Source organism: Lissotriton vulgaris, chromosome 2_1 (assembly GCF_964263255.1).
Source record: "Lissotriton vulgaris chromosome 2_1, aLisVul1.2, whole genome shotgun sequence".
NCBI classification, from domain to species: Eukaryota; Metazoa; Chordata; class Amphibia; order Caudata; family Salamandridae; genus Lissotriton; species Lissotriton vulgaris.
This window is the reverse complement of record NC_141687.1, coordinates 1,869,571,149-1,869,587,458: the sequence shown is the minus strand read 5'-3', so window position 1 is coordinate 1,869,587,458 and position 16,310 is coordinate 1,869,571,149. Positions and strand designations below refer to the sequence as shown.

At 54.3% G+C, this 16,310-nt stretch overlaps 1 protein-coding gene across 2 annotated transcripts in view; it reads right to left on the bottom strand.

Moving 5' to 3' along the window:
* The window catches only part of ADAMTS17 (ADAM metallopeptidase with thrombospondin type 1 motif 17), a 1,053,865-nt gene extending 1,045,771 nt beyond the window's left edge, over positions 1–8,094 (bottom strand). For both annotated transcript variants that reach the window (XM_086958065.1, XM_086958066.1), the window contains exon 1: positions 7,867–8,094. In XM_086958065.1, the coding sequence (XP_086814191.1) occupies positions 7,867–7,924 (58 nt within the window). In that variant the 5' untranslated portion in view covers positions 7,925–8,094. The remainder of the gene's footprint in view (positions 1–7,866) is intronic.
* Positions 8,095–16,310: the final 8,216 nt, after the last annotated feature.

Here is a 16,310-nt window from a genome sequence, read left to right as displayed (position 1 = left end):
AGGCTTTCTGCTTTCATTCGTCACTAATAGTTATCTATTTGTCTCTCCTTTTTAAAGCAACTGTTAATGATTTGCTTTACCTCTTTTGCATGAGGGTAGAGGAAGGTTGGCAGGCAGAAGTCACGTGAAAGCTCGGCCCTCATGGCTCGAGTATCCAACATGACCTCGAGCCGAGCCAGGCCTCAGGTTGGAGCTTGGCTCTCGCTTTCAGCGATTAGTCCACCTCAAATTTAAAGCAGCACGCCTACTGCGCCTTCAATATCCACTACTTCCAAAGCCACTGTGTTGTGTAGCCACTCAACAACTAATATCCTCTTCCGTCTCATCACGTTACCCACCAGGTCAGGCAACCACGTTGTCCACTGTAGTGGAAGGCTTCGGTCAACGAGCTCCGCGGAGCCTCGCGCCAGCATTGCTTTCACCTGAGCTCCAGCCTCGGGACACCTCCAGAAAGTTTTAAAGCTGCAGCCAATCCGGTGACCTAAGGCGTCATTAACCACGTGAAACAAATCAACCGGGAAGGAAATGTACGGTGGCACAGGACTGGAGACCTGCTTTGAAACAAAGTACGACTGCACAGTCCTTGGAGAGCGAAGTGCGCGCGCGCACAGCCGGAGCTGGCCTCGCGCCGCGGTGATGATGCTAGAAGGCAGCATACGGTCAGCCCCTGCAGGCCTCCCCGGGCCACGTTCCTTTCAAACACAAGCCTGCAGGCGTCACAGTGAGGATTAGGACTTTCACGGCACATTCTGGCGCGCCAGACTGCACATGCAAAAAAATGGATATGTTCGCCAAGCATGTATCTTTGGTGTGTTTTAACTTAGCCATGCAGCAAGGTGCATTAGTCGAAGCCTTTTCGGTTTCTTGATTTCCAGTCGACAAATAGCAAGTAAAGGAGTCTGTAGGAAGTTTAGAGGCAGGCCCAGAGATGTGCTGGGAGAGACTGAGTCGGAAAAGGCACAATTAGTCTGGGCCTCCCCAACGCCAGGATGAACATGGGGTTTACAGAAAGGAAGATTGCTCGTGGAGTGAGTGAGGGCACACAAACAGAGCAGGCCTGCAAAGGAGAGCCTGGGCATGCAGAGGAGAATTGACTGCCAGTGGAAGAGAAGCAGGTGACAGGCCCTGCACAAGAGTTCAACTCTATCGAGGCCTGCAAAAGGGGGAGGATGAACTCAAAAAAAGGGACAAGTGTGGCTCACTGGTTAGAGGAGGCAGACCTGGAAGCAGAGGTCAGCCCGGGACCAATTCAATTCATTTATATAGCGCGCGAGGGTCTCAAGGCGCTTGGAGAAGGGTGGGGGATTACTTGTCGAATATCCAGGTGTTAAGTTGCTTTCTGAATGCTAGGTGGTTCTGAGTGAGGCGAAGGTGAATGGGAAGTGAGTTCCAGGTTTTAGCCGCCAGGTAGGAGAAGGATCTTCCTCCCATGGTGGTTTTGTTGATACGAGGTACAGCAGCAAGGGCTTGGTTGGAGAAACGTAGCTGGCGGGAGGGGGTGTAGAAGGAGAGTCGTGTGTTGAGGCATTCGGGTCCAAGTTCGTAAAGTGCTTTGTGTGCGTGGGTTAGGAGAAGGAATGTTATCCTCTTATTGACGGGGAGCCAGTGGAGGTTTTTCAGGTGACCAGAGGTGTGGTCGTTACGCTGGATGTTTAGTATGAGTCTGGCTTATGCGTTCTGGATGCGTTGGAGTTTTTTCTGAAGTTTTGCGGTGGTACCGGCGTATAGGGTGTTTCCATAGTCCAGGCGGCTTGTAACCAGTGCGTGGGTGACCGTTTTTCTAGTTTCAGTAGGGATCCAGCGAAATGTTTTTTTGAGCATGCGAAGAATGTTGAAGCAAGATGATGAAACGGCGTTGACTTGTCTGGTCATCGAGAGTGAGGAGTCCAGGGTGACGCCAAGGTTCCGTGCGTGGTCCGTCGGGATGGGTGCTTTTCCAAGGGCCTCTGGCCACCAAGAGTAGTCCCAGGCGGAGGGGGAGGTACCTAAGATAAGGACTTCTGTTTTGTCTGAATTCAGTTTCAGACGGCTGTGCTTCATCCACTCGGCTACTTCTTTCATTCCTTCATGTAGGTTGGTTTTGGCGGTGTTAGGGTCTTTGGTGAGTGAGAGGATAAGTTGAGTGTCATCAGCGTAGGAGATGATGTTGAGGTTGTGTTGGCGTGCGATGGCCGCGAGGGGGCTCATGTATACGTTGAAGAGGGTGGGACTTAGTGAGGATCCTTGTGGAACGCCGCAAATGACTTCAGTGGCCTCTGACTTGAATGCTGGGAGGCGGACTCTCTGGGTTCTTCCAGCAAGGAATGAGGTGATCCATTCCAGTGCTTTTCCCTGGATTCCGATGTTTCTGAGGCGTTGTATCAGGGTGCTATGACAGACTGTGTCGAAGGCTAAGGAGAGGTCGAGGAGGATGAGGGCGACTGTGTCTCCATTGTCCAGTAGAGTTCGAATGTCGTCTGTTGCTGGGATGAGTGCGGTCTCAGTGCTGTGTTTGGCTCGGAAGCCGGACTGAGAGGAGTCGAGGGACTTGTTGGTTTCGAGGAAGGCGGCGAGCTGGTTGTTGACAGCTTTCTCGATGACTTTGGCCGGGAATGGAAGGAGCGAGATGGGGCGGTAGTTTTTGAGTTCGGTGGGGTCAGCTGTGGGTTTTTTCAGAAGGGCGCTGAGTTTGGCGTGTTTCCAGCTTTCCGGGAAGGTGGCGGAGTTGAGGGAGCAGTTGATGACGTCTCGGAGGTGTGGTGCTATGATGGAGTCTGCTTTGTTGAAGATGTGGTGAGGGCATGGGTCTGTGGGGGATCCTGAGTGGATGGAGTTCATCAGGCGGATGGTGTCCTCAGTGGAGATTGGGTTCCATTCGTTAAGGATGTTCAAGGGGGGTGAAGGTACGTCAGAAGGTTGGGTGGGTTGGTCTCCGGGTTGATTGTCGAAGCTGTTGTGGATGTCTGCGATTTTGTCATGAAAGAACGAAGCTAGGGAGTCGCAGAGGGTTTGAGAAGGAGTGATGTCGTTGGAGTTGGCAGTGGGGTTGGTAAACTCTTTGCCGATGTTGAATAATTCCTTGCTGTTGTGGGCGTTGTTGTCTAGTCGGTCTTTGAATGCGGCTTTTTGGGCAGTCCGGATCAGTTGGTGGTGTATGCGGGTGGCGTTTTTGAAGGCGTCCCTAGTGCTGGTGTTTGGGTCTTTTTTCCAGGCCTTCTCAAGGGAGCAACAGAGTTTCTTGGATTTCGTGAGATCATCGTTGAACCAGGGGGCCTTTTTGTTGCCTAGTTTGATTTGACGTTTTTTCAGGGGTGCTAGGTTGTCGGCGCTGTTGGTTAGCCATTGAGTGAGGTTAATGGCTGCTTGGTTGGGGTTCGAAGAGTGGGCAGGGGGGTTTTGAAGAAGCGATGAGGAGATCTGCTCGATGGCAATTTTGTTCCAGTTTCTTCGCAGAGTAGGTTGGGGATGGTTGTGGGTTGCGGTCTTATTGTAGATAAAGTGAACGCAGCTGTGGTCCGTCCAATGGAGAGCTGTGGTGTGACTGAAGGAGATATGTTTGCTGGAGGTGAAGATAGGGTCGAGTGTGTGACCTGCGTAGTGAGTGGGGGTATTAACAAGTTGTTTGAGTCCGAGGTTGGCGAGATTGTCCAGAAGGGCGGTGGTGTTGCTGTTGTTGCTTTTTTCCAGGTGAAAATTGAGGTCTCCCAAAAGAATGTAGTCCTCGGAGGGGAGGGCGTGTGGGGTGATGAAGTCAGTGATGTCTTCACTGAATTGTGCACGGGGTCCTGGTGGCCTGTAGAGGAGGGTGCCTCTGAGTGTGGTCTTGGGGTCGGTGTGGATCTGGAAGTGAAGGTGTTCGGCGCTAGCGAGGTTGGCGTCAGAGCTGGTTGAGATGCGGATGGAATTCTTGTGGACGATAGCGATGCCTCCTCCTGTTTGCTTGTTGCGGTCTTTTCGGATGATCTTGTAGCCTTCCGGGATGGCTATGGTGATGTCTGGAGCTGATGAGGCGTTCATCCATGTTTCTGTTAGGAAGGCGACGTCCGGAGAGATGGTGTCTAGTAGATTCCAAAGGTCGATGGCGTGTCTGTGGACCGAGCGGGTGTTGATCAGGATGCATTTTAGGTGGTTGGTGTCAGGTCTCTGTTTGGTGTTGGTGGATGAGGAGTTGGTCTTGGTGCCGTCAAACTTGCAGGAGTTGCATGTGAAGGGTCCATGGGTGTGTCCAGGGGCGGCTTGGGCGCAGTTGGGGAGTCGGCCGGGGTTAAGGGCTAGGAGGGTGGAGGCGGTGTATGTAAAGCGGGTGGGGTGGGTGGTACGGGGGCCAGGGGGTCTGGCGCTGGGCGCGGTCTTGGCGCGGATGGGCGTAGACGGGCTTACCTTTGGCGCACCTTCGGCGCAACTGGGGCGCGACCGCTGCGCATGAACGCTGCGCGAAAAGGCGTCAGTCATATGTGGAAAGTGGGAGGGGGAGTGGCGAGGGGGGGGTCAGCTGGGAGGCGGTTCAAAGTCCCGGCACGGCGGGGTCTTGAGTCCTAAAATGTCCATGGACTCGACAATTCTCGCTCCGGTGCCTACTCGATTCACGGGTTCACACTCCGCTTGCTTAATCTCCACAACGGCCCCTCGCGGCGGGACGCCTGGCTTTCACCTTGCAGATACCCTGCCGGGGTTATCTCACAGGGGAATACCAGGACCGCTTCCCTAAGCAAGCGCTTAGAGACCGGTTGGTGATTTGTGCAATATAAATTCCTGTACATTTACACATTTACATGACAAGGTAAGAGTTGGCAGAGAGGCTACAGAAAGATACTTGACCTGTAAACAGGGCAGAGAGAGACACGGGTCCCGTTAGCTCTGTAGTGATGGTGGTGCAGCTTGAGTTTATTGTTCCCACCTCTGTCCTTGACCTTTGTGTCAGTTTACCGATTGATCCGGACCTTGTTCTTTTCCATTAAGCAATCCACCCTACTGAACTATGTTCGAAGACACTATACGGGGCACATTAGGTGGGCGCATCCAGCATTCTTGACATTGTGGCGGGCGGTGCAGTCAGCACCGCTTGCCAGAAAGGCATGTTGGGCATGGAACTGCTGGGGGGTACCATAGGTACCCCCCATGTGCACCCTCCACCCCCCAGAATCCCTGGGGGCCCGCTACGGCCCCCAATGTTAAGAACCGCCTTTCCATGGTGAGAAAGACACATCCCAGCCTGCATAGTAATATGGATGGCGGCCACCATATAAACTGCTTTTCCGCCCTTTAGGCAATCGGGCGGATTGCCTACCTGCAGAAAACTGGCGAACGGTCTTCCCGTCCGCCGGGTTCCCCCCGCCATGGTAATGTGGCGGGGGGGGGGGGAGAATTACAGGCGGGTGGCGGTTTCTGACGGGCATATCGCCACCGCCACACGGGCGGTGGCAATCCGCCCGTTATCACAATGGGCCCCTAAAACTCCTCCTCTGTCCTGAGGAAGGCTTAGCGGATTTAGCTTTTGAGTCAACACACTGACACATCAAATCACATTATTTTGAAATAACTTTTGTTCAACTGTGATTTCTCAATTTTTAGAATTGATGGATTTCTTTTTTGTGGGGCTTGGGGAGGGGGCGGGGGAGTGTGAGGGTTAAGCACCAGGACAGGAATGGCACGATTGATGGAGAAACCTTCCTCGCCGCAACTGGGACACCGAGATGCGGCGGTCTTTTCACTCTACAATCCGTGTGTTAGAGGTCATATGTCCTCCTGCAGAAGAAAAAGATGACTGTCCAAATGCGACCCTCAGAGGCTGTCTCTTCCACTGTAACCCCAGAGTCACCACATGCACTTGCCTACTCACCCCCAAACTCTCTTTCTACTGCACTCCTCCCACAAGCGCTCACTCGCCTGTTCACTCGACTGTTGCTCTCTCGAGCCCTCAAGGGCCCATAGAGGCTCTGTCACTCGCAGTACTCTGCAGCCTGTCTCCCACAGTCCCCTCGTGACACTCGCCTGCAGCCGGCACGAGAGCTGCCCCTTTCACACGCAGCCCGCGGCGGGCGCGAGCGTGAGCCGTCACGAGAGCTGCCCCTTTCACACGCAGCCTGCCGGTGCCTGGTCTGCAGCAGCCCGCGGGGGCGCGAGCGTGAGCCGGCACGTCACCTGTCAGCTGCAGGAAGGAAGGCCCGTCGCTGCCACTAATTTCTGAACATGCGGGAGGCGTGCCGTCACCCAGAGGCAGGGCGACGGTGACAGGCGTACAGTGCACCAGAGGCACATCCACAGTGACAGACGTGAGCCGCCCTAGGGGCTCCCCACTGACACACACGCGCCGGATCACACATGGCTTCTCTGTGATTGGTGCGCACTGAATCAGGGGTGTCCCGCCACCCTACAGAACCCCAGTTGTAGGCATGCACTGCACGTTAAACTCTCTCCGTGGCCGTGCGTGCATCGCAGCTGAGGCAGCATGCAATGCACCACAGACAACCCCACTGTCACCAATGAATAACGTGCACTGCACTAGAGACAAGCCCATAGTCACAAGTGTGCACTATTCCACACAAGCTTTCTCGTGTCAGGTGAGCCCTGCACCATAGACAGGTGGCAGGCAGGCACAAGAAGCAGCATGTCAGTGATAGGTCTGCAGAGCACCATAAGCAGTGGGAAAACTCTAGTGACAGGAGTGCACTGCATAAGAAGCGACCTCCGTTACTGGTTCGCAGCACCAGCACATCAGTGACAGGAGAGCACTGCAATATAAGCAGCACCCAACTAACAGGCGTGCACAGGGCACTGCACTAGAAATAACACCCTCCTCCGGTGACAGTCGTGATCTGCACCAGAGGCATGTGAGTACGGGCATGCACGGCACAATAAAAGATTATCATTGTCAGTCAAGCACTGTATCAGAGATAAGCCACCCCGTCTCCAGTGGTTGTCCTGCATAGCACCAGAGACAGCACCTCACTGTACCACAGCCAAACCAACTCTCGCCCCAAGTGACTGACGTACACTGCACTATTGATAACCCCACAGTCCCAGGATTGCACTCTACTATACAAGCCTCCCCGTGTCAGGCGAGCCCTGCATCAGCGACAACAGAAGCAGAAGGGCAGCGACGGACGTTCAGAGCCCCCAGTGGTTGTCGTGCACGCACCAGACACAGAGCCTCAGTGACTGCACTGCACAGCGCCAAGAAGCCCTTTTACATTACGGTTCAAGAAATGACCCAGCATATACCAAATTGGTGTTAGAAAGCGAAATAAATGCGGAGCATTCAGAGCACAGGAGATGACGTGTGGGTAAAGAGGCTAGTTGGCGCAAATAAGAAACACTTGGACACTCGCTGGAGCCAGCGGGCGTGCAGTCGTGGACGTTTTGTGGCTGGGAATGATATTTTCGATACAGCCTCGGAACACTGAAGTGCGTCCACGTGTACACGAGGGAAACTCTGCGGGAATCTTGTCTACTTAGAGGTAGCCAACGTGTGTGTATATAGTGAAAAAGAAGCTGGAGGTAATGATTGTCTATGCACGCCCCCCCTTGCATTGGGGAGATGCGCCAAAAACGACCTCTGCACCCACGGCAGATAAACCGGAGGCGGGGGGAGAGGTGGGAGAGGGGGGGGGGGGGTTTCGAGTGCGTTACTTTGGGAGCACTTCATGGGGAGCAGAGCAGACTGGGGGAAGAGGCACACGGGTGCAACTTTACTGTACGGTTGCGGGGTCCGGTTCTTGGAAGGATACAGCCACAGCCATAAGAGTAATGTAAGGGTTTGTGGGGTTGGGGGTAGAAGCTTAGTGGATAGTGAGGTAGTGAGTCCACACGCGGTGGCAGCACCAGTGCAGCGGAGTTCAGTGCATTCTAGGGCTGCACGAGTGCAATCCACCAAGACAGAGCACCTACCTGAGGCCGGGGAGAGGAGCAGCAAAAGCAGCAGACGCTGGAAGGCGCAGCTCAACATGGCGAGAACGGAGTCCAGAGAAGAGAGAGCCGCCAGAGAAGCAGAGCCCGTGAGGAGTGGGGACAGTACAGCAGCGGTCCGTGGACACCCGCAGCCGGCAGCGAGAGATCAGCGCTGCGGACAAACCAAGCCTGAGCAGAATACAGTCGGAGACACAACCTACCATATCTGAGCGCACCGCCCAATGGGAGGAGCCAGAGGGGGCTGGCCTCCTCTTTCCGACTGCCCATTGGTCAGTACAAGCTGGGTTGTACCTTGGATACACGTGCTGGGGATGTAGTAAGCAGGAGCTGCCACCAGGGGGCGTGCTGAGAGGTAGGCTACACGCACAGATCCCCTCAAGCTGTATTGATAAAAGAGAGTGTGTACAGTACCCGGAGCAGTGTCGGCGAGTGAAGTCAGAAAGTGTTGGGACTGGGTGGTGGAGGGTATGGAGGTTAAAAAACATGGCAAAATGGTGCAAAGTTCCAGCACATTGTATTAATAAAATTTGGTCTGGGTGCGAATGGGGCATCACAACCCCAACTGTTTGGTGGAGGTAAATGTTATTATATATGAAATGTGATTTTACAACCCCCCAACCAGTCAATATAAAGCCCCTAGTTCTATACCAGCGCCACAGCAGATAAAACCAAAGGCTGTCAATAGTGCCATGCGTGGCTCCAGAGTGACTGCTCTGGCTCTAGATCTACTTGTATTCAGAGTGACAGGCTGCCCTGTATTATGAGTGACATCACGTGCTACGATCGGTTACACTGTATACTGATTTGCCTCACTGTTCATCGATTGACCGCCTTGTAATCATACCACATGCACATCTCTATATTGTGAGTGATATCGCTTCATCCTGTGTTATCGCATTCTGTTGTCATTCCTCCTCCAATATCGCCCTAGTGACTCAACGGGATCCCGGCAAATTCCAATTTTCTAAATAACGTCACAATGTCTTGTTACGCCAAGATCATGATCCGACATTCTATGTGATCTCATTTTGAATATCTGCACACCACTTTTATTCTTTTCGCAAATATGCTCATATAAACGATGGACTAATTTAACTGTATATTGTGTGCAAAATACTAAAACCGCAAATTACTTTAAACTGCATGATATACCTTTACTGACTGACCTCACTACCATGGGATTAGTCAAGTTGTGCAATATAGCTCATTCCGCTAGTGAACTGGCTGCAGACACACTGTGTTACCTGCAGTATAGGCTAGGAGCCTGAAATCCCTCAACCGAGGTCAGCCCTTCATTCTTCAATGGTCGATTCATTAGGCGCCATTACACCGAGGAACAGGCACACGTTTTATTTAAAGCGCTTAGAAGTAGAAGAAAATAATAATTGCAGCACATTATTTAAAACATATATATGTATATTGTGCCTCAAACGTGTGGATAGTTCGCATGATTTCCCCCATGAGAGCTCATTTGTTGGAGGAAAATGGATTATTCGTCTCTCGCACTATGTCTTAAAATCCATTCGAATGTCTACAATACCAGTGACGGATACAAATAAAATCTATTCAAGGGCAAGGCACCCCTAACTAAGGAGATTTCACGGAGATTGCCCGAGTTGAGTCGCTTACTCGCTTCCTGTTTAATTAAAGAATACATTTTCTTTCTTGCCAACTCCACTCATGGCTCAACTGAGACACGCACACTAGGGGGCGCGAAGTAGAAACCTAGGCCGCGCTGTCGTGCTCTGCACGCGCAGTGCACACTGCCTTGTTGTCCAATTCTGCAGTGGTGTGTGTCTATCACTAAACAAAGCGGGGGAAGCAGGCGACTTGGGTCTGTGCACTGTCATCAAAATTCATGAGGATCTACTGCACACAGTCAGTTTCACTGCTTCGCGCTACCCTCCACACCCCCACACTTTCCCGGGAAGGACCATTGACCCCATCCATTGACATATTATTACAATTCCTAACTTTAGTATCTCTTTAATCTTTTGTTTTTTAATGTATTGCTGTATTTTTTTTATTGTAAAGTGAAATGTCCATCACCATGAGTGGTGTTCGGTTGGGTGCGTGCATCTCTGGAAATGTCGTGTAATAATATAAAAGGTGCCATTTTGAGTAAGGCTGACCTTCTGACTTTAAAATGGGCCTAAATACCAAAATAATAGTGTCTGGGCCTATCAGCTTTATCAAGTGGTCAGCTCATCAACATATATAAAGCAGACCTATTGGCTTTGTCAAAAATCACCAATACCCATAATCAAATGTATAGTAAATACATTCACACATTGCAATGTTTAATACTAGTGATTATCATTAAATATGTTCAATAAAGCCTTTACCTTTTTTTTAAAGTATTTTTTTTGGAAACATTTTCAGGCACAAAGTGCAGCCAATTAAACAACCTATAGAGGACCCCAGCCCCATCTCCCCTCAAGCCTGCAGTGTTTTTAAATAATATGGTAAGTTCTCCTGGGGTCTTGGATTCAATGACTCAAGAGACTTTCTGTGATTTTTTGTTTGTTGTTTTCAATGTTGCTGGGGTCCATGAGGGAGTAGGGAGGTGGGACGTGCTCCTTCCTGTAACCCCACAGCATTAAATAACAAGCATTAACATAACCAATAGGTCTTGCCTTTGGGACTTTGTAAGTGTTTAGTTATCCAGCGTAATATCCTTGGTGCAACAAAATCAAGTGTTGCATGACTAAACACTTATAAGGATCCAAAGGTGAGCCCTATTGGCTATGCCATTGCTTGTTTTGAGTGAGTGGCTCGTGCAGGTATGCCACTGTGAGGTAGAGATGCTGCAAGTGCTTTTACAGGAGCCCCTGTGACATTGCGCCTCTTCAAAATGTATCTTGGGTCTGGTGTAATACTTCTAGCCCCTATTCCCATCTTCTCGCACCCAATGCATCCTTAAATGTCCCATGTACAGCCGGGGTTGAAACTCCTATTAACCCTGCCCTCCAGTGACACTTTACCCGTCACAGGTGGTGGTGAACGTGGTGGCGACCGTGGTGGTGGACGTGGTGGTGTTGATGGATGTGGTGGTGGTGTTGATGGACAACGTGGTGGACGTGGTGGTGGTGTACATGGTGGGGTACGTAGTGGTGGACATGGTGGTGGACATGGTACTGGTGGTGGACGTGGGGGTGGATTTGGTGGTGGTGGACATGGTGGTGGATGTGGTGGTGGTGGACGTGGAGAGGGTGGTGGACATGGTGGTGGTGGTGGACGTAGTGATGGACGTGGTGGATGTGGTGGTGGACGTGGTGGTGGACGTGGTGGATGTGGTGGTGGACGTGGTGGTTGTGGACGTGGTGGTGGAAGTGATGGTGAATGTGGTGGAAGTGGTGGTGGACATGGTGGTGGTTGACATGGTGGTGGACATGGTGGTGGTGGACGTGGTGAGGGTGGTGGAAGTGGTGGTGGTGATGGACGTGGTGGTGGACGTGGTGGATGTGGTGGTGGACGTGGTGGTTGTGGACGTGGTGGTGGTGGACAGGGTGGTGGTGGTGGATGTGATGGCGATGGTGGATGTGGTGGTGGATGTGGTGGTGGACATGGTGGTGGACACGGTGGTGGTAGTGGATGTGATGGTGATGGACGTGGTGGTGGACATGGTGGTGGTGATGGATGTAGTGGTGGTGGACGTGATGGTGGTGGACATGGTGGTGGACGGGGAGGACATGGTGGTGGAGGATGTGGTGGAGGTGGATTTGGTGGTGGATGTGGTGGTGGTGGACACGGTGGTGGATGTGGTGGTGGTGGCGGACATGGTGGTGGCGGACATGGTGATGGCGGACATGGTGGTGGTGGACATGGTGGTGGATGTGGTGGTGGTGGACATGGTGGATGTGGTGGACATGGTGGAGGTGGATATGGTGGTCGGGGACGTGGGGATGGTGGATGTGGTGGTGGATATGGTGGTGGTGGATGTGGTGGGGTATGTGGTGGATGTGGTGGTGGTGGATGTGGTGGTGGTGGTGGATGTGGTGGTGGTGGACGTGGTGGTGGTGATGGACGTGGTGGTGATGGACGTGGTGGTGATGGACGTGGTGGTGGACGTGGTGGTGGTGGACGTGGTGGTGGTGGACGTGGTGGTGGTGGACGTGGTAGTGGTGGACGTGATGGTGGTGGATGTGGTGGTAGTGGACATGGTGGTGTATGTGGTGGTGGTGGATGTGGTGGTGGTGGATGTGGTGGTGGTGGATGTGGTGGTGGTGGATGTGGTGGTAGTGGACGTGGTGGTAGTGGACGTGGTGGTGGTGGACGTGGTGGTGGTGGACGTGGTAGTGGTGGACATGGTAGTGGTGGACGTAGCTGTGGTGGACATGGTGGTGGTGGACGTGGTGGTGGACATGGTAGTGGATGTGGTGGTGGTGGACATGGTGGATGTGGTGGACATGGTGGAGGTGGATATGGTGGTCGGGGACGTGGGGATGGTGGATGTGGTGGTGGATATGGTGGTGGTGGAGGCCATGGTGGTGGTGTAGGCCATGGTGGTGGTGGATGTGGTGGGATATGTGGTGGATGTGGTGGTGGTGGATGTGGTGGTGGTGGACGTGGTGGTGGTGGATGTGGTGGTGGTGGACGTTGTGGTGGTGATGGACGTGGTGGTGGTGGACGTGGTGGTGGTGGACGTGGTGGTGGTGGACGTGGTGGACGTGGTGGTGGTGGACGTGGTGGTGGTGGACGTGGTGGTGGTGATGGACGTGGTGGTGGTGGACGTGGTAGTGGTGGACGTGGTGGTGGTGGACGTGGTGGTGGTGGACGTGGTGGTGGTGGACGTGGTAGTGGTGGACATGGTAGTGGTGGACGTAGCTGTGGTGGACATGGTGGTGGTGGACGTGGTGGTGGACATGGTAGTGGATGTGGTGATTGTGGACGTGGTGGAGGTGGATGTGGTGGTGGTGGTGGAGGAGGATATGGTGGTGGTGGAGGACATGGTGGTGGTGGAAGTGGTGCTGTATGTGGTGTGGTGGACGTGGTGGTGGATGATGAGATGCTGGTGGATGTGGTGGACGTGGTAATGGTAGACGTGGGAGTGGTGGACGTGGTGGTAGTGGACATGTTGGTGGTGGATGTGGATGTGGTGGGGTGGACGTGGTGATGGTTGACGTGGTGGTGGCGGTGGATGTGGTGGCGGTGGATGTGGTGGCGGTGGATGTGGTGGTGGTGGATGTGGTGGTTGTGGACGTGGAGGTGGTGGATGTGATGGTGGCTGTGGTGGTGGTGGACATGGTGGTGGTGGTGGACATGGTAGTGCTGGATGTGGTAGTGCTGGATGTGGTGGTGGTGGCGGATGTGGTGGTGGTGGATGTGGTGGTGGACATGGTGGTGGTGGATGTGGTGGTGGTGGTGGACGTGGTGGTGGTGGTGGATGTGGTGGTGGATGTGGTAGTGGTGGATGTGGGTGTGGTGGACATGGTGGTGGAAGACATGGTGGTGGTGGACGTGGTAGTGGTGGATGTGGTGGTGGTGGACATGGTGGACATGGTGGTCGATGTGGTGGTGAAGGATGTGGTGGTGGACATGGTGGTGGACACGGTGGTGGTAGTGGATGTGATGGTGATGGACGTGGTGGTGGACATGGTGGTGGTGATGGATGTAGTGGTGGTGGACGTGATGGTGGTGGACATGGTGGTGGACGGGGAGGACATGGTGGTGGAGGATGTGGTGGAGGTGGATTTGGTGGTGGATGTGGTGGTGGTGGACACGGTGGTGGATGTGGTGGTGGTGGCGGACATGGTGGTGGCGGACATGGTGATGGTGGACATGGTGGTGGTGGACATGGTGGTGGATGTGGTGGTGGTGGACATGGTGGATGTGGTGGACATGGTGGAGGTGGATATGGTGGTCGGGGACGTGGGGATGGTGGATGTGGTGGTGGATATGGTGGTGGTGGATGTGGTGGGGTATGTGGTGGATGTGGTGGTGGTGGATGTGGTGGTGGTGGTGGATGTGGTGGTGGTGGACGTGGTGGTGGTGATGGACGTGGTGGTGATGGACGTGGTGGTGATGGACGTGGTGGTGGACGTGGTGGTGGTGGATGTGGTGGTGGTGGACGTGGTGGTGGTGGATGTGGTAGTGGTGGACGTGATGGTGGTGGATGTGGTGGTAGTGGACATGGTGGTGTATGTGGTGGTGGTGGGTGTGGTGGTGGTGGATGTGGTGGTGGTGGATGTGGTGGTGGTGGATGTGGTGGTAGTGGACGTGGTGGTAGTGGACGTGGTGGTGGTGGACGTGGTGGTGGTGGTGGACGTGGTAGTGGTGGACATGGTAGTGGTGGACGTAGCTGTGGTGGACATGGTGGTGGTGGACGTGGTGGTGGACATGGTAGTGGATGTGGTGGTGGTGGACATGGTGGATGTGGTGGACATGGTGGAGGTGGATATGGTGGTCGGGGACGTGGGGATGGTGGATGTGGTGGTGGATATGGTGGTGGTGGAGGCCATGGTGGTGGTGTAGGCCATGGTGGTGGTGGATGTGGTGGGGTATGTGGTGGATGTGGTGGTGGTGGATGTGGTGGTGGTGGATGTGGTGGTGGTGGACGTGGTGGTGGTGGATGTGGTGGTGGTGGACGTTGTGGTGGTGATGGACGTGGTGGTGGTGGACGTGGTGGTGGTGGACGTGGTGGTGGTGGACGTGGTGGACGTGGTGGTGGTGGACGTGGTGGTGGTGGACGTGGTGGTGGTGATGGACGTGGTGGTGGTGGACGTGGTAGTGGTGGACGTGGTGGTGGTGGACGTGGTGGTGGTGGACGTGGTAGTGGTGGACATGGTAGTGGTGGACGTAGCTGTGGTGGACATGGTGGTGGTGGACGTGGTGGTGGACATGGTAGTGTATGTGGTGATTGTGGACGTGGTGGAGGTGGATGTGGTGGTGGTGGTGGAGGAGGATATGGTGGTGGTGGAGGACATGGTGGTGGTGGAAGTGGTGCTGTATGTGGTGTGGTGGACGTGGTGGTGGATGATGAGATGCTGGTGGATGTGGTGGACGTGGTAATGGTAGACGTGGGAGTGGTGGACGTGGTGGTAGTGGACATGTTGGTGGTGGATGTGGATGTGGTGGGGTGGACGTGGTGATGGTTGACGTGGTGGTGGCGGTGGATGTGGTGGCGGTGGATGTGGTGGTGGTGGATGTGGTGGTTGTGGACGTGGAGGTGGTGGATGTGATGGTGGCTGTGGTGGTGGTGGACATGGTGGAGGACATGGTGGTGGTGGTGGACATGGTAGTGCTGGATGTGGTAGTGCTGGATGTGGTGGTGGTGGCGGATGTGGTGGTGGTGGATGTGGTGGTGGACATGGTGGTGGTGGATGTGGTGGTGGTGGTGGACGTGGTGGTGGTGGACGTGGTGGTGGTGGATGTGGTAGTGGTGGATGTGGGTGTGGTGGACATGGTGGTGGAAGACATGGTGGTGGTGGACGTGGTAGTGGTGGATGTGGTGGTGGTGGACATGGTGGACATGGTGGTCGATGTGGTGGTGAAGGATGTGGTGGTGCTGTATGTGGTGGTGGATGTGGTGGTGGGCATGGTGGTGGACATGGTGGATGTGGTGGTGGAATACGTGGTGGTGTTGGATGTGGTGGTGTTGGACATAGTGGTGGTGGATGTGGTGGACATGGTGGACGTGGTGGACATTGTGGTGGTGGAGGACGTGGTGGTGGTGGACGTGGTGGTGGACGTGGTGAACGTTGTGATGGTGGACGTGATTGTGGTGGTGGTGGACTTGGTGGATGTGGTGGTGGACATGGTGGTGGTGGACGTGGTGGTGGTGGATGTAGTGGTGGACATGGTGGTGGTGGACGTTGTGGTGGTGGACGTGGTGGACGTGGTGGTGGTGGACATGGTGGTGGTGGACATGGTGGTAGTGGTAGACGTGGTGGTGGACGTGGTGGTGGTGGATGTGGTGGTGGATGTCGGGGTGGTGGTGGACGTGGTGGTGGACTTGGTGGTGGATGTGGTGGTGGTGGACGTGGTGGTGCACATGGGGGTGGTGGTGGACGTGGTGGTGGACGTTGTGGTGGACGTGGTGGTGGACATGGTGGTGGACGTGGTGGTGGTGGACATGGTGGTGGTGGTGGACCTGGTGCTGGTGGTGGACGTGGTGCTGATGGACGGGGTAGTGGTGGACATGATGGTGATGGATGTGGTGGTGGACGTTGTGGTGGTTGATGTGGTGATGTGGTGGTGGATGTGGTGGTGGTGGATGTGGTGGTGGTGGATGTGGTGGTGGTGGATGTGGTGGTGGTGGATGTGGTGGTGGTGGTGGACGTGGTGGTGGTAGTGGATGTGGTACTGTGGACAAGGTGGTGGACATGGTGGTGGATGACTATTGGATCTCGAAGGGGGCACATGGGAGAGCAGAAAGAGGCCGAATATTAGAAACAAACCAGAGCATCGCTCTGGTTCATGTT